A 25,539-nucleotide genomic window follows, 5' to 3' on the forward strand; every position below is an offset into this window, starting at 1 on the left:
AGTAATTCCTGAGTGCAGAGCCAGGAGTAACCCCTAAGCATCATTGTGTGTGATGCAAAAAGTCAAAAATGAGAAAAATGAAATCGTGACATTTGCTTATACTTATATGGATATACATGGACAGTATCATGCTGAGTGAAATGAGTCAGAGGGAAAGGCACAGACATAGAATGATTGCACTCATTTGAGGGATATATATATATATATACATTATATATACATGTAATATATATATATATGAAGAAACATAGTAAGAGATTAATACCAAAAGACAGTAGAAAAGAAGGCCAGGAAGCCTGGTCCGTGGCTGGAAGCAGGCCATAAATGGTGGTGGTAGTGGGGTGGAGGTGGGGGGGCAAGTGCAGTTAGAAGAGAGAAGGGATTGATGTAGGCAGGCAGACAGATAGGGAAGGCCCCCTCCCCAGGCAATGGCAGTAAATTTCCTGGGAAGTAATAGCTCTGAAGTTGCAAAAGGCCAACCTTGCAGAAAACAGGAACTAAGACCTGATAAGACCCTCACCTGGGCCAGTACCTGAGGAAGTTGGACCCCCACCAGGCTATCTCCATAGCAATGGAGTTTGATGTAGGTAGAAGCCCTACCTGAGGGCAGATTGGAAGAACCCTATAGAGGCCACCTTGAACAAAGGAAAGGCACACATATGCTGCCCAAGCTCATGTGCTGCTTGTACCCATGTGGTGCCCGCATCTCCCCTCTTGAGATGTGTACTTTCATGTCTAATGCTAGGATGTATGTAAGTAAGGGCTGTCTCCGCCCTTGGAGAAGCCTGGGTTCTCTTTTGAGCACGTTACTTTCTATTCTCTCCCACTTTCTCTTCTTCCTTCTCTTCAAAACCTCCAAATAAAATCTGTTTTATTTCACTGATTGCCAACTCCTGAAATTCTTTTCTATCAGGCGAGACAATAACCCAGTCACCCTGGGTCCCAGGTGGCAGAGGCAGAGCAGGAGAAAGCAACCATCGTTCCTCCCCACTTCACATAAATCACCAGTGGGGGCCACCAACATCAGGATCAGATGGAAATTATTACTCTGAACAAGAACTGAGTGCTGAAAGGAGGTAAAGTGATAATACATGAAAACCATTCAGTACCTGTCTTCCTGTATTGCAAACTAATGTGTGAGAGACAGACAGAGACAGAGAGAGAAAGAGAGAGGAGAGAGAGAGAAAGAGAGAGAGAGAGGTGTCTGTCATAGAGGCAGGCTGGTGGGGAAGGGGGAGGGAGAACAGAAACTAGGAACTAGGGCCACTGGGGATGGGAAATATACACTGGAGAAGGGTTCAGTGTTGGATCACTGTATGACTGAAACCCAACCAAGAACAACTCTGTAACTGTATCTCACAGTGATTCAATAAATAAAACAAATAATTTTTAAAAATAACGATACGTAGGTCTATTATGTTCTTTCTGAGCTCTCCAAACACTGTTTTCTTATGATCCCTTAGTTAAGTGCAACTCGCTTTGGAGGTCCCAGCAATTTAAGATATTGGAGGATATATAACCTGAAATCATAATTTTACAGTATTAGATAACTGCTGGGGAAAGGAGGCAAGACAAACACAAAATTCAGTCTCAGAGGAGATTCAGCCTGCTTTATGAAAATCCTAATTTATCATTTTAATTAAAGCATATACCTTCTATGGGGAAAAGACTGGCTCACATTTTCTTTACTTTAAACCCAAAAGGGCAAGCTAAGTAAAAAACATCTATATGTGAATCTGAAATTCACTGCTCTCCACCCACTCAAAAGGATTCAAAGTAAATCTCATATATCACTCAAAAGGTGAAAATACACCTCCAGAGTTTCCTTCCCTGGCTCCATCCTCACCCTGGGCGCAGTAATACACTGCCAGTAGCTCTATTTATCATCTTCCCAGCTTCTATTTATTCAGGGGCAGAGTCAGAGCAGGAAATGGGACAAGTCAAATGATCACAATCAATCTCATCACCTTCACAACATGCTGTGAGTGTAATTAATCCTCTATTTATTTAGGGGACTTCACACCCCTTATATTAAGGCAGTGACTCCCTGCTGGCTTCACTGTGATAATTATGTTATAACAAGGATTGGATTTCAATCTTAATAGGCAGAAGGGAAAAGAAACTGTACTTGAAGTCATGGGTTTATATATATATATTTAAAAAAAACTTTCTTGTGACTACATTCAAAGGACACCCTTGGCAAAGCTCAAAGCTCTCCTGAAACAGAACACTCTGAGTCTGATAACCATACATGTGCCCCATTAATCAATGGGCGCTGATCTGAAAGAGCCATGAGGCCAAGTCCAGCACTGTGAAAAGTCTGTGGAAGTGCAAAACTAAGTTTGCAATGCCGAGACTTCAGTGTTCCTCCCCCACCACTAGCTGGAGCCTCTGGGTCTTCAACAAAAATCTGACAAAGACCTTTGATGTATAAAACTACAGAAAAGCAAGGAGGGGAAGAAAAATACCAATTCATTCACCCAGGGTCTAATTACAGGATAAAGAAAGCTCCTGTGCCTCAATCAAGTCTAAGCCAAGACTGGAGCAAAAGACAGAAGCAAGCCATACAGGGCTGCCCTGCCACCGCCCCACAGGGTTTGCCACCTGCAGCTATCTGTGTGGACAGAAACAAATGCTGAGCACTGCCTACTCTGGCAGCTGACAAGTCACCTCTGAAAAAAATGTAAGAAGATGTACTTTTCACATTTTTTTCTCCAACCTCCGCCACCTTAAGAAAATACAAAAGTGGGGCTCCTGGTGCCATAATGCAGAGGGTAAGGCTCTTGTCTAGTACATGGCCAACCGGGGTTCGATTCTTTGAATCCCATATGGTCCCCCAAGCCCCACCAGGAGTGATTCCTGAGTCCAGACCCAGGGAAAACCCCTGAGCACCACCAAGTGTGGCCCAAAAGCCAAAGAAAGAAAGAAACTACAAAACCTTGCCTTTTAGATAAATTGGGGATTGGGGGCTTGAGCCACATCCAGATGTGCTCAGGGCTTACTCCTGGCTCTGTACTCAGGGCTCTCCTGGCAGTGTAGGAGGGACGATATGTGATGCCAGGGATGAACCAGGGTCAGCTGCATGCCAGGCAAGTGCTTTAAACCCTGTACTCTTTCTCTGCCCCCAGCCAATTATTTTTATAAATCTCTAATTCTAATTTTATTAATCTGTCACAATCATGATGCCTACAATGTATGTCAAAACAGAAATAATTAAGTTATATTTCAAGTTCCTGAAAGCTCTTCAATGTGCCATTTTTTTCATGATCTAGATTCACAATGTATCTTTAATATCACTGATATTTAATAGTATACAAGTTCTGAGAGTGAAAATGTGCAAGAAATGGAGCATTACTGACGTGAATTCAAGCATCTACCTCTCAAGTTATCAATCACTTATCACTTAATCACTTAATCTCCGTTATTCATCGATTTATTTGAGCGGGTGCCAGTAACGTCTCCATTCATCCCGGTTGCGTGCTAGTGTAGCCCAATGGTATCTGTTCGTTTTAGGAACATGTAGAGCCTCAAACCGATCATTTAGGGTCTTGACAAAGAAGTCTGACCATCTTATAGGTGGGCGTCCACGTGATCTTTTGATGTCTCATGGAATCCAATCAGTAATGGCTCTAGTCCAGCGGTTGTCTGTAAACCTCATTACGTGTCCAGCCCATCTGATTTTTGATGTCTTGGCAAATGAGACAGCGTCCCTGATTCTTGAGCGTTGACGAAGATCAGAACTCCGGATTCTATCTCTCATTTGAGTGAATCGTGATATTCCAAGCATAGTTCTTTCGATTCCTCTTTGAGAGACCCGAATAGTGTTCTCATCCTGTTTTCGTAGGGTCTAGGTCTCTGAGGCATATGTTAATGCAGGAAGAATAGTGGAATCAAAGAGATGTGCTCGTAGCTGGAGGTTCTTTGTCCTTTTAGTTATTTCTTCAATGCTCTTGAAGGCATTCCAAGCCGCTCTCTTCCTCCTGCGCAACTCAGGTGCCAGGTCATTCATCATGTTGATTTCTCGACCTAGGTATATATAACTGTTGCATTCGGAGATGGTGGTTCCGTTGAGAGCGAATGGAGCGTCAGGAACAAGGTTGTTTCTCATAAACATTGTCTTCGTAAGATTCAGCTGTAGTCCGACCTTTCCACATTCACGGTCAAAGTTGTTCAGCATTTGTGCCGCTTGGTTGATGTTTGGTGTTATTAGAACGATGTCATCAGCAAAGCGGAGGTGGTGTAGTTGCCGACCATCTATCTTCACTCCCATGTTTTCCCATTCCAGTCGTCGCATGATGTTCTCGAGGGTGGCACTGAAGAGTTTTGGTGAAATGGTATCACCCTGCCGAACCCCTCTCTTGATATGGATGATTACTTCTTTGTAGAATGGTGAGATCTTGGTAGTGAATCCGCAATAGAGCTCACGAAGGATCCTGATGTATTGAGTTTGTATGCCCTGATTGGCTAGGGCTTCCATGACCGCTTCCGTCTCAACAGAATCAAAGGCCTTCTTTAAATCAATGAACGTTAGACAGAGTGGCATCTTGAACTCCCGAGATACCTCAATGAGCTTGGTTATTGTGTGGATATGGTCGATGGTACTGAATCCTTTTCGGAATCCAGCTTGTTCACATGGTTGTCCTTCATCTAGTGTTCTGCTAATCCTATTCAGGATGACTCGAGTGACTAGTTTGTAGATGACAGACAATAGGCAGATTGGGCGATAGTTGCCAATGTCGTGGATGTCTCCTTTCTTGTATAGTAGTACAGTCTTGCTGGTTTTCCATTGGGATGGAACCTTGCATTCAGACAGGTAGCGTGTGAAGAGTCGAGCCAATGTATTGATGAGTACTGATGGTAAGTTCTTCAGGTGTTCAGGTCTGATCTTGTCTGGGCCAGGTGCTCTTTGTTTCTTTACAGACGAGATGGCATGTTGGATTTCGGAAGGGAGAACATTGGGAACGACATATCCATCATGTGGTATGTGGTATGTGGGCAAGTGGATGTGGCTATTAAAGAGATCTGAGTAGAAGTCATGAATAATCTTCCCCATTGCCCTTCTGGAAGATGTGATAGATCCATCATGATGTCGGAGGGCAGTCATCTTGGTTTTGTAGTTGGTGAAGGACAGGCGGGCATTACGAATGTTTTTCCCAGCTTCTGCTGCATCTACCAGTACTGCTGCTCTCCTGTTTTTGAGGTCATCCTTGATGGCTTCTCTGCACTGTTTTGCCAGTTCGGACGTTTGCTTGTGGTTGCCTGAGGCACGTGCCAAGCCACGTTGGCGAATAAGTTCAAGAGTGTTCGAAATTATCAAATCAAACAAAAAACCCACACTTCACATAGCTTCTTGGAAAAGGGCACTAGATAAAAACGGAAAGACTATAGACTTTAGTATTGGTCAGTGGGCTGGTGCGATAGCACAGCAGGTAGGGCATTTGCTTTGCATGCAGCCAACATGACCAACCCCAGTTCGATTCCTCCGTCCCTCTCAGAGAGCCAGGCAAGCTACCGAGAGTATCTCGCCCGCACGGCAAAGCCTGGCAAGCTCCCCATGACATATTCAATGTGCCAAAAACAGTAACAACAAGTCTCATGATGGAGACGTACTGGGCCCGCTCGAGCAAATCGATGAACAACGGGAGGACAGTGCTACAGTACTGGTCAGTAATGGTTTATTTATTGTGACCCCGCCCCCATTAGACCAATACAGGTTAAACATTATGAGGGAAACTGAGAACTCATACTGTTTTCACAATTTTTCTATAAATCAAAAACTTTTTAAAAATAACTCTTTCTTTAAACAAGGTAGGCAGGGGCCTTACCAGTTTAGTCTCAGGTGCTGCCACCTGCGCTGGGTGTGAGCCTGGCAGTTCTGCCAGCTGTGGCACAACCAGGTGCTGGTGAGCACCACACATGCTGGAATCCCCAGGGAAAGCAACTGCATCCAAAAGGTACAAGAGAGGCCAGATACTGCAGTGGGCAGGGTGCTTGCCTTGCACACAGCCAACCCAGGTTCTGATTTCCAGCACCCCACATGGTCCCCCAATCCCTACTAGGAGAGATTCCTGAGCACAGTGATGTAGGCAGGCAGGCAGGCAGATAGGAAAGGCCCCCTTGCAAGGCAATGGCGGTAAGTTTCCTGGGAAGTAATAGCCAGGTTCCAAAAGGAACCTTGCAGAAACCTGGAACTAAGGCCTGGTCGGACCCTCACCTGGCACCAGCAACAGACCCGGAGTAGTTCCCGCAGAAACAAAAGGCCAAGAAAAGAAATTCAAAGAAGGCCATCACCACTACCAACCCTACCTCCTTTGGCAACCTCTTTAGCAATGGACTTTTACCTAGGCAGAGGCCCAAGGAAGGGTGGGGGGCAGGTTGGAAATTCCCCCTTGAATTATAAAAGCCACCTTGAACAAAGGACGGGTCAGCATATGCTGCCTCAGCCCATGTGCTGCTTGTGCCCACATGGTAGAGTACATATGGGGCCCGAACACATGTGTCGCCAGCATCTCCCCTCTTGAGATACGTACTTTCATGCTTTCGTGTCTAATGCTGCGATGTGTGCAGGGGCTCTCTCCGCCCTTTGAGAAGCCTGGTTCTCTCTTGAGCACATTACTCTCCACTCTCCCACTTTCTCTTCCTCCTTCTCTTCAAAACCTCCAAATAAAATCTGTTTAAGTCACTGCTTGTCTACTCCTGAAATTCTTTCTGTGAGGTGAGACAAGAACCCAGAAACCCTGGACGCCGGGTGGCAGAGGCCTGTGGGGCTCACCGACATCAACAGGACCAGGAAAAAGCCCTGAACACTGTGGGGTGTGGCCTCAAAACAAACGAACAAAAAGGCTGCGTGAGCCCGAGCACCAGGAACGTAATTCCTGGCAAACACCACAGGCCCTAATGAGCATCACAACCAGAACACGCCAAAGCACAACTCAAGAGTTGGGATCTTGGGGCTGGAGCAATAGCACAGCGGGTAGGATGTTTGCCTTGCACGCGACTGACCCAGGTTCGATTTCCAGCATCCCATATGGTCCCCCAAGCACCGCCAGGAGAGATTCCTGAGTGCATGAACCAGGAGTAATTCCTGTGCATTGCTGGGTGTAACCCAAAAAGAAAAAAAAAGTTGAGTTGGGCACACACACACACACACACACACACACACACAAAAGGGGAGAGGGGAGTTGGGCTCTAAGTAGAGAGAGAAGATGGAGGAAATTGTCTCCCACAGAGGCAGGGGGAGGGTTGGGGTGGGGGAGGACTGGGGCATTGGTGGCGGAAAATGTGCACTGGTGGGGGAATGGGTGTTCGATCATTGGACGACTGAAACTCAAACATGAAAGCTTTGTAACTGGATCTCACGGTGATTCAATTAAAACAAACAACAACAACAAAAAGAGTTGGGTTCTAGGAGGGCACGTATGCAAGCACAACTAAAGCTGGGGAGTGCTCAGGGAGCACCCCTAGCGAGCACCACAGCCTGGAATGGGGGTGCACAGCATCAACAAAGAGATGGGAAGTCAGGGAGAATTAATTTACAAAGTAAAATTTTAAACATGATAAAATAATAGTAAAATGGCTAAGGTAGATAGAAGTTACAAAATAAAAAGAAGCCAGGGGCTAGAGCAATAGTACAGTGGATACCACATTTGCCTTGCACACAAGCCTACCCAGGTTCGATCCCCAGCATCCCATTTGGTCCCCCAAGCTTTCCAGAAACGATTCCTGAGTGCAGAGCCAGGAATGAGACCTGAGCACTGCCAGGTATGGCCCAAAAACAAACAAACAAAAAACCCAAGCAAAAAGCAGGAGATAAACCCCCTCACACACAAAATTTTAGTAGCTTTTAATTTTTTTAATTGAATCACAGTAAGATACACAGTTACAAAGTTGGTCATGATTGGGTTTCAATCACACAATGTTCCAACGTCCATCCCTTTAACAGTGTACATTTCCCACCATCAATGTCCCCAGTTTCCCTCCCCACCCCCATCTGCTTCTATGGCAGGTACTTTTCCTCTCTCTCTCTCCCTTCCCTCCCACCTCTCTTCGGGCAATATGGTTTTCAATACAGATACTGAAGGGATATCATGTGTGTGTGTGTGTATATATATATATACATATATATATCCCTTTAGCTTTTAGTAACTTTTAGATATATAATTCTTCTGCCAATTTCCTCAATATGCACAGTCTGGGAACCATTTATATCATTCCAAAGGCTTCTTTTAGTCAGAAACCTGTAGGAACACTGGCAATCCTATGATTTACTGGAACATTTCTTGTAAGAAGTCTGATGAAGAGCAGCAGTCCCAGTGGGCATTGCTGAACAGCTGGTGATAAGGTAAAGAACCATTAAGTAAATCTTTTCTTTATGAAAACATACTGAAGGGATGCGTGGGAATGGATACTGGCGTGTACTAATCTTTCTTGTGAAGATAAAACCCACTCCTGTCCAGGATGAATTTGTGGATTTAATTAAAAATAAACAGAAAAACTAAAGAGCAACTTGACGTGCCTGAATAAGCACCTTAGCAAGAATGATTTCAATTCAAGGGAGGCTTAACTTGCTTGGAGTATTGCACTATTGTTTCTCGAAATTCTGATATGCAATATGCAGACCATCAGCAGTTAATGTAACATTTCATCTTTTAGCCTTTGCCAGAAAAGCAGATTCCCACAGAAAAAGCAAAAACACCTACAATATCTGATTACCCTAGTATGCCTGAATTTCAAGACACACTTAACACTTACCTGCGATGCTGCCTTTTCACAGATCAGTGATGTGGTCCAGTAGGTGCCAGGGCTTCCCTCGCTTAGGGCTCACAGCAGTAGCTTCTGCAGCTGACTTCATGCCCTACCCTTCTCTGAGAAAAGCTACTCAGTAGTGACCAAATGGGCCCTAATGGAGTAGTCAGACCCCAAACCCCCTGTGACCAAGAGAACAAGGGAAAAGACACTGGCCCTATAAAGCCAACCACACTATCCCTCTCGTAGTATCCCAAACAAGGTTTAACTCCACTGAAAGTAGAGATGATAAAGATTCAGAGCCGGAAGTAGATTTTCTCTTCCTTGGACATCAAAAAGGAAGCGGGATGAGACTTGCAGGAAGAAGCAATTCAGCCCAAGAGTGAGCCATGAGTCACTCTTCAAGATAGCTCACGAAGTCCAGCATTGGGGCGCCAGAAGATAACCGAGAAAATGCCTAACCAATCCCCCACATTAAAAGAAAGTCTGAATGGCCGGCGTCATGGAGCAGATGTACTTAGACACTTAGTCATCATGACCTCACAATTGACACTTAATAATAAAGAGACAGTACAAAGATAAACAACACTGAGATCCAAATGCAAATGCACCTCGCATTCATATTTGCCCATCTAACATCCAACTACTACAATCAGGAAGTATTCAAGGTGGTGCTTCCACATTTTACTTGCCTATTTCTCTGCTTAGCCTGAACTCATCCATTCCTCACTATTTACTCAAGATCTTCTCCATCTATCTTTTCTATTTATACATCTATATTCCAAATGCTACTTCTTTTTGTTGTTGTTTTGGGTGACACCCAATGATGCTCGGGACTTACTACTGGCCCTGTTGTCAGGGACCACTGCTGGCAGGGGCTCTGAGGGACCGTATTGGGACGTGGGGATTGAACCGATATTGGCTACATGCAAGGCAAGGGTCCTACCCTCTGTTCCTTGCTCCTACTGATAAGATATTCCGTCAGACCTCAAATAGGTATTTCAAAACTATACTCTTCGTCTCCCTTCCTTCTCCTCCGTCCCCCTTCCAACTTACATCCTCTTCAATATTACAGCAAATCCACCTCATTTTACCCACCTCTCAGATCTGACCACAGTCTCCCCTCCTCATGTTCTCTATCTTGACTCAGCTCTCTGTCTTTGGCCTGAGTTACCAGGCCTGCCTTGCCTTGCTAGGGCACCTTACCTGTCTACCTTACCTCCCTTGCCATGATAGTCTCAAGACTTCCATGCCTCAGTCTTGAGACCATACTCCACCTTTTGATTCATTTTCCTCAGGACTGGACAAATCATCCCAGAATCTACATCTCATCAGTCACACTTACTAGCATGCCACAACTTAAAAAAACTTCAGTTGTTCTACACATGTACAAGACAGAATTCAGACATTTTTCTTTATTTTGTGTGGTGCCAGGGATCAAATCAGGGCCTCACACAGGCAAGGTAAGTGCCCTATCACTGAGCTACAGTCCTGCAAAGTCCAACCGATGGCCAAGGCTCTACATGAACCACTGTCAAAGGAATGAATACTCCAATTCTCCCCTCCCCTACCTGTTCTATGATCCACCTACTCTTTTGAGCTTTCCAAACAGGCCCTTTCCTTCTGGCCTTATTGGCTGAAATACTCCTAAAATTTGCTCCCACAACTTTATTTTATTTAACCAAGTCTGAATAATCTTCCAACTCTTCACATCAAAACTGTCTCAGGCCCAGGGTGTGGCCGTAAGACCTCCACAGTATTCCCACTTGAATGGCAGGTGTAAAGAGGGTAAAAATCACTGCTTTATATGACACTGATATCAGCAGGAAAAAGTTATATGTTCTACTAAAGCAACGTAACTGTGTCCTTCAACCACACTGACTCAATATACAAATATCTTTTCTAGCCAAATTTCAACAAGTGTTTGTCTGTTTGTTTGGGAGCCACACCTAGCAATGGTCAGGGGTTACTCCTGGCTCTGTAGTCAGTAATCATTCCCAGCAGGCTCAGGGGACTATATGGGATAATGGGGATCAAACATGGATAAGGTGAATGCAAGGCAAGAGTCCTACTCACTGTACTATTTTTTCTGCCCAGTGTAGAATAACTTTTTTTTTTATTAGTGAAACACACAGAATAACTTTAACAATCGATTTTTTAAAAATAATGTAGGAGTACTGCTATTTGTTCAGCCATTGATTAAGCTGATTGAATTGGGCATGAACTCCACACTACTTTTTTATTTTATTGTATCACTGTGAGATAGAGTTACAAAGCTTTCATGCTTGAGATTCAGCCATACAATGATGAAACACTGATCCCTTCACCAGTGCACATTTTCCACCACCATTGTCCCAAGTATCACCCCCCTCACACACACATACACAACACAGTCCTCACCCTGCCTCTATGGTAGACAATTTCACGAATACTCTCTAATTTGGGGCATTAATTTTGCTAGGGGCTGGAGCGATAGCAAAGTGGATAGGGTGTTTGCCTTGCACGTGGCCGACCCGGCCAACCTGGGTTCGATTCCTCTGCCCCTCTCAGAGAGCCCGGCAAGCTACTGAGAGTATCTCGCCCGCACAGCAAAGCCTGGCAAGCTACCCGTGATGTATTCGATATGCCAAATACAGCAACAACAAGTCTCACAATGGAGATGTTACTGGGCCCACTCAAGCAAATTGATAAATGGGAAGACAGTGACAATGACAATTTTGCTCGAATTTTCCCACCACCATTCAAGCCTACCTGCCAGGGGCAGACACTAGATAATATATTTTCCATAGCTCATTTCGCTTATCATGCGAGCTCACACGGGCATGATTGCAAATGTAAACTTCTAGATTGTAAATGGTTGGATTCCATACATCTCTGTATGGCACTAGTCCATTTTGGGATTCAATTGGGAGCCTCTGGGCCAGGGCTATTGGTGAGCTAAGATGGCATCCAAAGGCAAATTGTGGGCGTGACAGCCAGTCTTCTGGGCAGGTGGTGACACCGGGAGGGACAGCCCAGGTCCTCTGCCACCAAGTGGTCTGGAGATTTAGTTCTGAACCCACATACCTAGGCCTTGCTTTGAAAGCTCCTGGGCACTGGGATTTCATCTGGAGTAGGTGGGGAGACTGCACCAGCTCCATCTGGGATGTCCCGGTGATATTAGCTTGGTATGGGGCCCAGAGAGATCTCCAGTGCTGTGGTGTCATCTGGGACTTGCTGCCTTGTCTCTGGGTCAGGGCTGTTGGTGTGCTAAGATGGTGCCCGGAGGCTAATTGTGGGTATAACAGCCAGTCTTCTGGGCGGGTGGGGACCCGGGGAGGGACAGCCCAGGTGCTCTGCCAGCAGGCGGCCTGGAGATGTAGTCCTGGAACCCACATACCTGGGCGTTGCTTGTGGTCACTGGGATTCCATCTTGAGTAGACGGGAAGACTACACCTGCTCAATCTGGGGTCCCGGTGATACTGGCTCGGTATGGGGCCAGAAGAGATCTCCAGTGCTGTGGTGTCATCTGGGATTTGCTGCTGTGTCTCTGGGCCAGGGCTGTTGGTGTGCTAAGATGGTGCCCGGAGGCTAATTGTGGAGATGACAGCCTGTCTTCTGGATGGGCGGGGACCCAGGGAGGGACAGCCCGGGTCCTCTGCCGCCATGCAGCCTGGAGATGTAGTGCTGGAACCCACATACCTGGGCCTTACTTATGGAAGCTCTTGGTGACCGGGATTCCATCTGGAGTAGGCAGGGAGACTGCACCTGCTCTATCTGGGTTGTCCCAGTGATATTGACTCAGTATGGGGTCCAGAGAGATTTCTGGCACTGGTGTCTTCCGGGACTTGCTGTTGTCTCTGGGCCAGAGCTGTTGGTGTGCTAAGATCCACATTACAAAATTTTCAGCAGATTTTATCTTGGTGAGGTCCATCCTGAGATGGTGGAGTCAGGCTTGGGGTATGGCGGCAATTTTGGATTGTGGAAGCCAAGTGGCTACCGGGAACTCTGCTTGGGCATGCACACGACAACCTGTCCCCTCCAATTTACTCCCGACTGTTCAGCCATGTTTGGGTCTAAGCTTAACTGTGGCTTTTGATCTCTTCTGAGATTTATTTAAGGGTCTCTGAGGCAAGGCCAATAGTAGAGCTTACAGGGTGGTGCTGGAGTTGGTTCATGGGGGTGATTGCCAGTTCTTCCACGTGTATTGGGAAGTTGGGGAGGTAGCCCATCCCAACTCTGAGTGAGCTTGTATAGCTGAACCGGAGGTGGTTTGTGGGTGTGACTCCCACATACCTAACTTTTGGCCGTTTAATTTCTTGGTAAACTTGTTCACAAGTTGTTGGGGTCTGGCCAAAGGCACAAAGACAATTTGGGGGTATCAGAAAGCCTGAAGGCAACATCAGGCTGCTGATGTACTCCCCCCGCAGGTATAGGTTGACCTGCTGGCGGCACCATACCCCCAAATCAAGTTTTTTTTTTTTAAAAAGTTTTTACTGCTTACTAAAGTAAATGTTTAACTGTGAAAATGGGCTGCTATTCTCACTCAGAATTCAGCATGTCTGGTATTCCAAATAAAAATTTACAGACTAAAAAAAAGTTTGCACACTTTACTGTTATTAAAAACATCAAATAGAGACTAAAAATAACACAGGCCTATTTTTATTTTTAAATATGTTTATTTGGGTTTTGGTCCACATCTGGCAGTTCTCAAGGCTTACTCCTGGCTGTGAGCTTAGAGATCACTCCTGGCAATGCTTTGGGGATTATATAGGGTACCAGGGATCAAATCTAGTTCAGCTACTGGCAAAGAAAGCACCCCATCTGCTATACTATCACTCCAGTGTCTAAGGACTATTCTTAAAAACACAAAAACAAGATGGAGATTTCACTGATAAACTAGAGAAAGAAACCAGAAGGTGAATGGTAAGAAAGGAATTAGCTATGAAAATTAGGAATGGACACTGCAATCTAAGACACTCAGAGCTGGGCTAGAGCAGAGTTCAAAGTTAACAATGAGCTGGCCAGGGATGTGACTCCATGAGAAAGGCAGGCCTGGCATGTTTTATCCTAGGCAGTGCAGAACTAACAAAGTGTAAACAACACAGCTTTCCTACGGAAAGGAATGGATAAAGTTTAAAAATAATAATAACTTGAGAAGTTCCTACACATTATTATTCCTTTTAAAACTTTCAAGTATCCTAACAACGATTAGGAAAACCAATTTTCTATAATTTCTGGCCATTTAAAACCAAGAGAAAAATAATTTTAAGAAAAACCAAGTCTGATAATCTGGGATCCACATCAACATAAGGGCATATTCCCTTCAGTGAAATACAATCTTCTTTCTAGTTGACATGGAATGCCACGAATAAAGAAAGGAGGCACTCACAGAAATGGGATACTTGCACAAATCTCAAAGCTCATTACGTGTTTATAAAATCCTCATTGTGAAAGAAACAAGAAAAACCTAACCCCACACAAATAGACCATTTCAATTTAATTTTATTATGAAAACAATAGGAAACGGCAGCAGGGTATTTGATAAGCTCAATTAGCAGAAGGATCAAATGAAGTGATGACATGCTATTATGATCTCAGGGGTTAAGACGCAATTTTCCATCTGGCGAAATCTAGATTTCCAACACAAATGCTAACACCACCTGCTGTATGCTATTAGGCGTTATCCTGAGCAGTCCCAAAGCATTTTCCTTACAACAGGTATAGCTTCAAGTATTTTTCTTTTACATTACAATATAATTGCGTCCCCATGAGCAGAAATCAAATGCAAATTCTCTATAATGGCACACTCAAAACAGGCATTACAGTCACACTAACACATTCATTTACCAATCACAGGAATAGTACAAATCCATGCTTATTTTTCTCTTAATCACAAATGATACAATACTATTTTCCAAAGCTAAGCTTCTTAAATTTTTTCCACTAGTGACCCTACTTAGCCTGAGAAATTTTTATGTGATCCCAGGAATAGAGGTGTTTAAAATAGGTATACAGATAAAATCTTTACAGGGTTTAATGAGGAATCTTTACTGGGTTTAATTTATTTTAATTTTTTTATAAGGTAGTTCACAATATTTTATTACATTTAATATTCAAACACCAATCCCTCCACCATTACACCTTCCCATCACAATATTTCGGATGTTTCCATTTCAAACCCCTGATCCCTGTCCCAAAGCAGAACCGAAATAATATATTTTGCATTGTTTGTTATGAAAAACCGCTGAAAATGCTACAAAAAAGTATCCTTAGAGGAAAGAGTGTGAAGACTGTTCTATTTTAACAGGGGCCATTAAGACCTTCTATAAAGATATTTATTTTAATATCCTCATAAAGGATATTAAATATTTTAGTAATAGTTTTAATTTTGTTGTTACTGTGTCTGGCATATCGAATATGCTTTAATTTTAATAAGTTTTAATTTTAATATTTTTAAATATTTTAATTATTATTAAAATAATTAAATGTTTTATAATAAATTTAATATTTAATAACTTTAATATTTAACATTTGTATCCTTATAAGGATAAAAGGATATTTATTTTGAAACAAGGTTTAAGCTTACATAGCCCCATACAGGGTTACACAGTTTAAGAAGCTTGGTTCTAAATCACTTAAGAATCAGTCCAATTGAGGCTGGAGAGACAGTACAGCGAGGAAGGCATTTGCATATGGTCCTAAGTGATCCCTGAGCACAGAGCCAGGAGGAAGCCCTGAGCACTGCTGGGTGTGGCCCCAAAACCAAAAGAATAAAAATAAAATATCAAGTCCAATCAAGAACTATCAATAGCACTGTAGCACTGTCCTCCCATTGTTCATCGATTTGCTCGAGCAGGCACCAGTAACGTCTCCATTGTGAGACTTGTTACTGTTTTTGGCATATTGAGTATGCCACGGGTAGTTTGCCAGGCTCTGCCGTGCAGGCGGGATACTCTCAGTAGCTTACCAGGCTCTCTGAGAGGGATGAAGGAATCGAACCCGAGTCAGCTGCGTGCAAGGCTTACCTGACACCTTATCCGCTGTGCTATTGCTCCAGCCCAAACTATCAATATCAATATTCAACTATCAATATCAACTATCAAATATTCTCAATCAATAGTCCCTCGATCCCAAAATGGAAAATTGGGCGAGTCTGAGAATAATCAGGTATTTAGAACTTTTTCACAAAGTGAAAATTCACTTGATTTTTAAACTTACATGTTCCCTTGAGTGCTGACTATGAGAAACTTTTTGATTTCCATACATGAACACCAAGTGTGAGGGATCCAACCATAAGTATTTAGATCCTTTAATATTTGTGCTGTCAAGATTCATGTTACAAGACTGATATGATTCAATCTATTTTTTACACACTACCGGATTCTGTAAGTCAGTGGTCAGCAGAACTCTTATAGAAAGAATTGATTAGGTTTGTGTCCTCTAAGGGCTGGAGCAATACACTCTCACAACCCAGTGTAAATAAACTATAGGCACAGGGACAATTGGTGTGTAACAACAAATATAACTTCTACTTTAACAACTGTTTTCCAGGTTGCACCATTTTTTTCCTAATATAATGAACTTTCTGCCATCTGTTTCCTCCTCCATAAGCAAGCACATCAGGCTCCTGGTACAGATCCAGTTACTTCTTAAAGTGTTTGGTCGCTCTCATTAAAATTTATCCACCCGGGTTATTTCAAATTCTCTCTCCTGAGTAAGTATGGGTTCCAGAAATGGAGTATAATATGCGTAGAAAGTGGAGTGGGGAGAGATCCTTGGGCCATTGGTGAAGGGCCACTGATACTGGTGGTGTGTTGATTTGGAACACTGAATGCCTTATATTCTATTATTAACAGCTTTGTAAATGACAGAAAAAAAATTTTTAAAAAGAAATGGAGGAAACTCAAAACTTACTTGGCTTTCTGAATCCACACACAGTAGTCTGAGATGTAAAGATCATTTAGAATGTAAGCTGGGTCATTTTCCTGAAAAATTTTGTGGATATCCAGTAGACACTTTAACACTGCACTTTTACCTGCAGGAAATTATTTTAAAAAATTAAGAAAATACTAAAAAGTATATGCTGCATGAAATCTGATCAGAACTGTTTAGTCTGAACAATTCTATTTCTTTCTCTAAGAGTTATGAAAAATATCTATTGTTAGAGCTGACTAATGATGTTACCACAGAATTATGAAACACAACTGCTACATAAACAAAAGTGAGAGAAGTTTCCTAACTAGAATTAATATTTAAGTGCACCATAGCTTTAATTAAATCATCTTCTAATTCAAGCTTTAAAAACACCATGGAAAATGAGTTTTTTAGATTCTTTACTTCTTCCTTTTTTTTTTCTTTACTTATTTTTTACATTAACATTTTTTTTCAAAAATTACCTTGTAGCGGGGAGGTGCTGGAGTAATGACAAGGCAGATCAGAAATAACATTATGGTACTTTGGTGGTGCAGAGTACAGGAATTATACATTAAAACTATAAATGTTAACATTATTGTATACAAGCTATCTATGTCGTTGTATACATGTTATAAAACTGATATCTAAAATATCAAATTTTTAAGCTTCAATAAAATCAGGAATCTGGTATATCTGATATTAAAATTAAAGATATATTGGGGAATTTCCTAGTACTAATTTAAAATTTTCCACCTTAAAGAACTAAAGAAAATTCAAACTAGAAATGAAAATATCATAGAACTACTTCAAAAATAAGGAACCAGGGATGTGGCTTAAATGTCAGATCATATTCCTTACACTAATATTTGGTTCTTGGTTCAATCCCCAGCACCACCTGCACAACCAGCTATAAAATAAGCAGACCAAATTACTTGGGGAAAAAGTCATCAAGTGCTAAAGCTTAGCCCAACTGAATTATTTCCTTGGTTGCTAAATGAACCTAAACTTTTGTTTTATTTAGTTTTGCAGCCACATGCACCATTGCTCAGGGCTTCCTCCTGGTTCTGTGCTCAGGGATAACTACTGGTGGGTTTGGGGGAACATTAAGCGGTGCTGGTATTAACCCAAGTCAGCAGCATGCGAGGCAAGTTCCCTGCCCATTGTACTATCCCTCCGACTCAATGAATCTTATTTTTTTTCTCTCCCCGCCAGCAGCACCAAACCTTATTTTAATGCCAACCAAAGCCTACAAAACTTCTACAACAGTTCCTAGGTATTTCAAATGACAGACCCTAAAATTTATTAATTTATTTGTTAATAAATTACAGTAGCACCAATTCCTTTGATTTGGAGAATATCAAATTTGGGAATATATAAATTTTAATTTGAGTGTTTCATTCTTTACAGTTGTTTGGGGTTTGTTTTGGCTTTTGGTTTGGGGGGTCACAGTTGGTGGTGCTCAGGGCTTACTCCTGGCTCTGAGATCAGGGATCACTCATGGAAGGGCTCAGGGACCATATGGGGTGCTGGGGATCGACCCAGGTCGGCTACATATAAGGTTAAGCATCCTGCCCTACTTGCTGTCCTGTCTCTACAGGCCCTCCTTATGGTCCTTAAACATGAAACACATTTTTTCTATTTTGGGATACGTTACTCTCCTCAAGGCCTTTCCCTGCATATATCTGCAAAGCTCTGTATGAACTTGCTTTCAGTCTTTTGTACAAGTAGTATCCCATCCCTGGAATGCTTTTCCTTCTCAAAATAATTGAAACTTAAGTCTTCCTCCAAGGCCTCCATTCATCCTTCAAAAGGTCTGGGTGCACTTCCTTAGGCAGCAGAGCCCTCTACCAAATCCTTCCATGGAAATAACTAAAAAGGAAACAGAGCTGATCCTTGCCAGCAACTCACACCCTGTTTCACAGAAACAGGACCTGAGGCTTACTCATGAACAGGGAAACACTTCACAGTGTCACTGAGGTGAGGGTCCAGGATCCACATTCTTACCATGCTAGCTCCAGAGGTGATTCTCTGTGCTAGGCTATATCTCATGTTCTTGAATCAGGTAGTCTATTTCATGTCGTTTTTTATAAGATTTGTTTGTTGCTGTTGTTTTGGGGTCACACCTGGAAATACTCAGGGGTTACCCCCAGCTGTGCACTCAGGAATTACTCATAGTAATGTTCAGGGGACCATATGGGTTGCCAGAAATCAAACCCGGTTTGGTCGTGTACAAGACAAGCCCCTTACCCACTGTACTATGGCTCCGGTCCTGATTTCATGTGAATTTTATTACTCAAGAGTTAAGCAGAAATATGAAACATCATAATATGAGACTAACACCCACGGAGAGTAGAGACAAGGACCAGGAAGACTGCTCCATGGATGGGAGCCTGTCTTATGATGTGTGGGAGAAGGCAGCTGGGATAGAGAAGAGGATCACTAAGTCAATGATAATTGGAAGGATCGCTCGGGATGGGAGATGTGTGCTGAAAGTAGATAAAAGGACCAAACATGATGGCCTCTCACTATCAGTATTGCAAACCACAATACCCATAGAGTGAGAGTAAGAGGGAAATTGTCTGTCATAGAGGCAGGGGGAGGGATGAAGCCAGGGTGGGGGAGTGAAGGGATACTGGGGACATCGGTGGTGGACAATGTAGACTGTGGAGGGTCAGGTGTTTGATCACTGTATGACTGAAATGCAAACATGAAAACTTTGTAACCGGATCTCATGGTAATTCAGTTAAAAAAAAAAAGAAGTAGACATTGCAAAGCAGTGCCCATGACTTTTTAATGAAAGAAAAAATTGGTTTAACTGTGATTTCCTTTGCAGATGGGAAGAATGTCAAGAAGGCTTTGTGTCTCGATTAAGAGAAATAAAGTACTTAAAAGATCTTTGCACCAAATCTTACAAAATTACATTTGAAAGAGCTAGAGAGGAAGTCTAGAGGGTAAGGCACTTGCCCTGCAAGAGGCTGACTCCAATTCAATCCCTGGAACCACATAAAGTCCCCAAAAGCACTGCCAGGGATGATCCCTGGGCAATGCTGAGTATGACACCAGAGCCCCCAAACAAAACTACACTTGGAAATCAAGATCAGAGTTTAACATGTCACTGTCACTGTCACTGTCCTCCCATTGTTCACAGATTTTCTCGAGCGGGCCCAGTAACGTCTCCATTGTGAGACTTGTTGTTATTGTGTTTGGCATATCAAATGCGTCCTGGGTAGCTTGCCAGGCTTTGCCGTGCAGGCGAGATACTCTTGGTAGCTTGCTGGGATCTCTGAGAGTGGCGGAGGAATTGAACCCGGGTGGGTCCGGTCGGCCACATGCAAGGCAAACTCCCTACCCGCTGTGCTATCGCTCCAGCCGAGTTTACCCTATCAAAGTAAGCTATCTCAAATAATTAGTGGGGACACCCCCTCCCAACTATGATCAGAAGCTTACTATAATTATAAAAAAGCAATATAAAAGGTAGAGTTTGATGACAGAAGAAGGAAACATAATAAAAATTCAACATAAGTGATAGAACCAAGTTAACTTTATCTCAGTAGAAAAAATTCCAGGGAGAACTAAATCAATAGTTTACATTACCACAAAGAAGAGAAATGCCAGGGCAGATACATGCCAGTCTCTCTCTTTCTCTTTTGTCTCTGTCTTTCTGTCTTTCTGCCTCTTGCTCTCTGTTTCTGTCTCTGTCTCTCTCTCTCTTAAACTAGGGTAGATTTTGAACATTTGGTTGGAGCAGATGCTTCAGGTAAGCAAACAGGGGAGTGAACAGGTGGTAGAAGTCAGACTGTGACAAGGAGAAGGTGCTGGAAGAAGTCAGACAGAACTGAGGTACCAAAGCCAACCAGCAGATGTGGGCAGTAGGGAGATAAGCTTCTGGCCCAGGGATTTTTATGAAGGAGGGTATGGAATGAAGGTCACAACTACATACTAATAACTGGAATCTTTTCCTAATGAAATGCAGAACTTTATTTAGCAGGCATGCTTAAAATGAGACTGCCCCACAGGCAATTAAGGGGGTAAAGGGGACACTGAGACAATGGTGGAGAAAAGCGCACACTCTGAGCCTTACACTCAGCCCCAAAAGTTTTGACTCAATTAAATTTTCTTCAAATTGTATTTCTGAATGAGTGGGAAGCAAAATCTAAATTAAGTCACTTAAAAATCAAAAGGTACGCAGTTTCAAAATTGCAGTTTTCACAGTATATCTTAGCAAAACTGCTTTCACAAGTATGCTATGGGACTAATAAAGAAACAAACAAGCAAAACCCCTAGGCTATTGGCAGTTGACTGATCTAGAACAAAAAAGCACATTAATACCATCCCCCTTGGGTCAGACAGACAGCACAGGTATTAAAGTGCTTTCCTTGCATGCAGTGGACCTTGACGGATCTCTGGTAACATGGTTCCCTTAGCACCTCCAGGGATAACTCCTGAGCACAGAGCCAGGAATAGCTCCTGAGCACAGCCATGCATAGCCCCAAACCACTCTCGACCTCTAAAAAAAAATTTTAAAACCCTGTTCCATCAAAGGATACTGTTGCCCCAGGGTACCCCTTGATCTCTCCTGGTCCCACTAAATCACCACAGATGATGACCCCACTCTTTTTCATTTTTGTTTTGGTTCTCTTTTTTATAGCAATAGCCCTTCTCTCAGGTGGCTATCCACTAGCCCAGCAGCTACTGGCAAAAACCTGGTCCTCCTCAGGGCTGTCACAGGCTAGTGGCCAGTTGCCTTAGGGCATTCCAGACCCAGTTCTTGCAGACTTGGGGTCATACTCATGACAATAAAAGACTGTGCAGCCTGAATACAAGAGAATGATTTCTGCTGAAAGACACTTCAGGCAGTTCACTGCCCGGTCTAAGGCAGGAAAGCAAAGGTACCTCACACGTAACCATGGCAACTATTTTCACCTCCACAAAGCACTAACTGGCCTCTCCAAGCTGTTAAATCCCCAAATTGTTAGGGATTCTCTATGATCGACCTCACTTAAGCCAACCCTATTCAGGAGGGAGGAATGGGGGGGGGGAGGAGAAGAAGGCTTCTGGGAGCAAGATCCCATGTATCCTGGTATTTTAAATGTAAAACTGCCTCCAACATTCTACCTTGGGGAAAAAATGACAGATGACCATAGAGAAACACAATGGCAACATAAAGGAAACAAGATGACACTAACAAGTAGGTGAGGATTAAATAGTATTTCACACATTCTCTGATCACTCCTTCCCAGCTTTCCTTTAGACAGAAGGTCAATTAAGTCCAATATACTTTCCTTTTCTGAACAGAGGTGGCAACTAGGGTTAACAAAGTTTAAAACATGGTGAAAGGAAGCAAACACAGGTGGGGGGTGTGGGTCTAGAAGAGGGTTGCACGAAACCTATTATTAACAGTATCGTAAATTGTAAAATCTCACGCACGCTGAAGGTTGTGCATTCGCGGGCTCTCTGGACGGCTCTGTCTCCCGCCCGCGTCCGGTGCTCTTGAGCCGCTGTGTATGGCCTGGATCAGGACGGCTGTTCTCTCTCTCAAGCTTGAGCCCCTCTCACTCTGACTCTGAATCTCTCTCTAGCCCAAGCCTACAGTCTTAGTTTATATAGCAATCACGTAAGGCGGTGACACAAAGGTGGGTTGAACATTAACAAATCAAGAAGAGAGGTAAGACCACTCCTACAGGAGATTAACTCAAGGATAAAATCTCATCTAAAGAAATTACTCCAGATCACTGGAGATCCACTCAAGGGTGGGACCCCAAAGAGGGTGTGTTCTTTCCTCAGCTAGTAATCTACTTAAATAGTTGTAGTAAATCTACTTCTAATATTTCTAGCAATGTCATTCTGTATGAACACAGTAAGAGATATAAATTTACAGTTTGGTTCTTCCTGAGAACATCTCATTATACATTCCACAGACCTCAGGCCAGGTTAGTCTTCCTAGTCCCAGCAGGGTCCTAGTCTCATCGTTACTTACTTTTGGATCATGACAGCATTTGTCCATGAGCATACCCTCAACTTATAGTTGAGTATCGTGGCACTTTGGCCTGGCCCATTTCAATGCCAGGGTAGCTCACAGCTTGCCCTGGGCCCATTCAGTCCCTCGTCGGGACCCTGCTTTGGGGGTGCTAGGAACTAAGGGCAACTGAGTCAAGAAAGCAGATGCCCAGGCGTAAATATTATTCGGAGTCAATCAACTCCCAAGTTACAAAGCATAATATTAACTGTCTTCCTGTGTCCATACAGAAAGGACATTGCCTTAAGGTAAACTATGCAAAAGACATAAGGTGATTAACTGTCTGAGGAGGAGAGCAGAGAGAAGAGTTTATAGATAAACAAAAGAATGGGAGTGACTTGGGAGCACTGGGATGGGTGTGACAAAATAGTGTTATCCTACAGTAAATTACAATGCCTAAAATAGAAGAAAAATGAATGAATGAGATAAATACCTTCACAACAGAGACAAGACTGAATTGCTCTAAATTAGAAGCCAATAATTATTTGAAATCTTCCAATGAGCAGACATGGCATGGCAAAAATCTCTCGCTGACAGACTAGCAAATGGCTGGAGGCACTGAAGAGATGATGGGTCCCATCTCTAGGACATTCATGCTGGTTAGCCAGCACAGGGAAAAGAACACAAATTGCTTCTGCTATATAGCAAGACCTAAAATTTCTTTTCAACTACTGGTATATTATAGTTGCTCTATGGCTATTTTTCTGAATACCTAGTTTGGGTCTCTGAAGTTTTACAGTAAGTATAAAGACAAGAAGTCAAAAGTAGTGAAGAAAAGCAAGGCGGCTATTCAAACTATCTGAAAGCCTCGCTTGGCCCTTATTTGCAAAACTGGCTCAGATAAAAGTCAACAACACTAACTTTTTTTTCTTTAAAGGGGGAATGGGGCTCACTGAGGAAGTACTCAGTGGACCAAGTAATTCCAGGTGTAGAGGCTGGGCCTCCTGCATGTAAAGCATGTGGTCTCCCTATCTCTCTGACCCAATGGCACTATCATATTTTAAACTGCATAATTTAGTGGATATCTGAGATTCTGATAAGAATACACTATCAGCAAGGATAAGGTAAGGTAAAGGCCCTCCCGTTGATCGTCGATTTGCTCGAGCGGGCCCAGTAACGTCTCCATTGGAGACTTTGTTGTTACTGTGTCTGGCATATCGAATACTCTCGGTAGCTTGCCAGGCTCTCCAAGAGGGGCGGAGGAATCGAACTCGGGTCGGCCATGTTGGCCGCGTGTAAGGCGAACGCCCTACCCGCTGTGCTATCGCTTCTCGGCCTTTTGGCTAAGATCAAGTGTAGTATCAGCAAGGATAACATAAATTATTCCAAACATTTATTTTGCTTGCTTCATTTTGTTTTTGCAATACTGGAGATTGAATTCAGGGCCTCACACATGCAAGGCATGAACCACATACCCAGCAGAACATTCTTTAATAGGTCATATGATCTTAAGAAGAGAGAGCCACAGAACTGTATCAAATTATTCAAAAGTAAGAAAATCAAAGGATGCAGCCAGAGAGATAAAACAGCGGGTAAAGTGCTTGCCTTGCATGCAGCTGACCCAAGTTTGAATCTCCCCAACTCTATATAGTCCAAATCCCTGCCCCCCGACCCAGCCCCACTAGGAATGATCCTTAGTGTAAAGCCAGGAGTAAGCCCTGAGCACAGCCATGTATGACCCAAGAAAAGAGAGAGAGAGAGAGAGAGAGAGAGAATCAAAGGATAGTAATCTATTAGTTATAATATTAGGAAGTAGCACCAAGTCTCTAATAATTAACACAAGCATACGTTAAATTTAGTTTATGAAAGTTTCTCAATCCATTTCATTCTTTCTTTTTTTAATCCTCATATCCTCAGATGGCCATTTAAAGTCTTACATTTCTTAGCTGTAATGAGAAGCAGAGACTGAAGCAGTAACTATTTTCAAAACAAATATACTGTGCTACATCAGTGTTTTGTTTGTTTTGGTTCGGGGGCCACCCCTGCCTGTGCTCAGAGGTCACTCCTGACAGGCTCAGAGAATCATGCATGGTAACAGGTATAGAACCAGGTTGGCTGGGTGCAAGGCATGTGCCTTACCCATTGTATGCTCACTCTGACCCCTGTATCAGCTTTTAAAATACTGTTATTAAGATGACAGATATTGTCTTTATAGCCACAAACATAAAAAAACTGTTAAGATTACAAGTATTGTCTTTATAGCCACAAAGATAAACATGTACTTCATAGATACCTGTGTTTTATAACACCTCAATCTATCCCAAAGTACCATCGTCTCTTAACTGGGCATTACCTTCTCTCGGACCTAAGTTCTAATTCTCCCCCAAGCTAAATTAGGTGCATTTCCAGCACCTGATAAACCCTTCTTTAATGGCAGTTAGCAGCTATCCTGCCAGGTCTACACTAAGAACTTTCTAAACTCACTTAACTAGTTAGGTACTATGTTGCTCATTTTATAAACGAGAAAACTAAGGATCAAAGATAGGCAGAGGTTGGCTAAGATCACAGCTAGTGGTCAGGGATACAGCTTTGTGGTAGAGCGCATGCTTTCCACGCAGGAGGCCCTGGGTTTGATCCCAGGCACGCACATATATCTGACCTCCAAAAAGGATGACAATTAGGAAGGCTGAGCCAGAATTTGAAAATAAGTTTGTCTGCTTCCCAGTCTCTGTGCAATAAATAAAGTACTTATCACTTTGTGTTGTAAACTCCTTGACAGAAAAGGACAACACTCCTTGATCTACCTTCCCTGATCTAGAACAATATCTAGAAAATTGCCAACACTGTTTTGATATTGTTCAGTAAAGGCCAGTGCTAATGTCGTCTGGAATACACAGAACCTGAGTTTTAAAACACACAATCATACTGCTTTGCAATCTGTA

General features: G+C 43.0%; 1 protein-coding gene and 1 pseudogene across 1 annotated transcript in view; one reads left to right on the forward strand and one right to left on the reverse strand.

The window, feature by feature from the left end:
• Positions 1-25,539, reverse strand: part of SHQ1 (SHQ1, H/ACA ribonucleoprotein assembly factor) — a 133,311-nt gene that overhangs the window by 45,200 nt on the left and 62,572 nt on the right. Inside the window, exon 10 of the mRNA XM_056137152.1 lies at positions 16,642-16,762. Within this exon, the coding sequence (XP_055993127.1) occupies positions 16,642-16,762 (121 nt within the window). The remainder of the gene's footprint in view (positions 1-16,641; positions 16,763-25,539) is intronic.
• Positions 23,921-24,070, forward strand: LOC130044617 (uncharacterized; annotated as a pseudogene).

The sequence above is a fragment of the Sorex fumeus genome, unplaced genomic scaffold (genome assembly GCF_029834395.1).
Source record: "Sorex fumeus unplaced genomic scaffold, SorFum_2.1 ptg000122l, whole genome shotgun sequence".
NCBI classification, from domain to species: Eukaryota; Metazoa; Chordata; class Mammalia; order Eulipotyphla; family Soricidae; genus Sorex; species Sorex fumeus.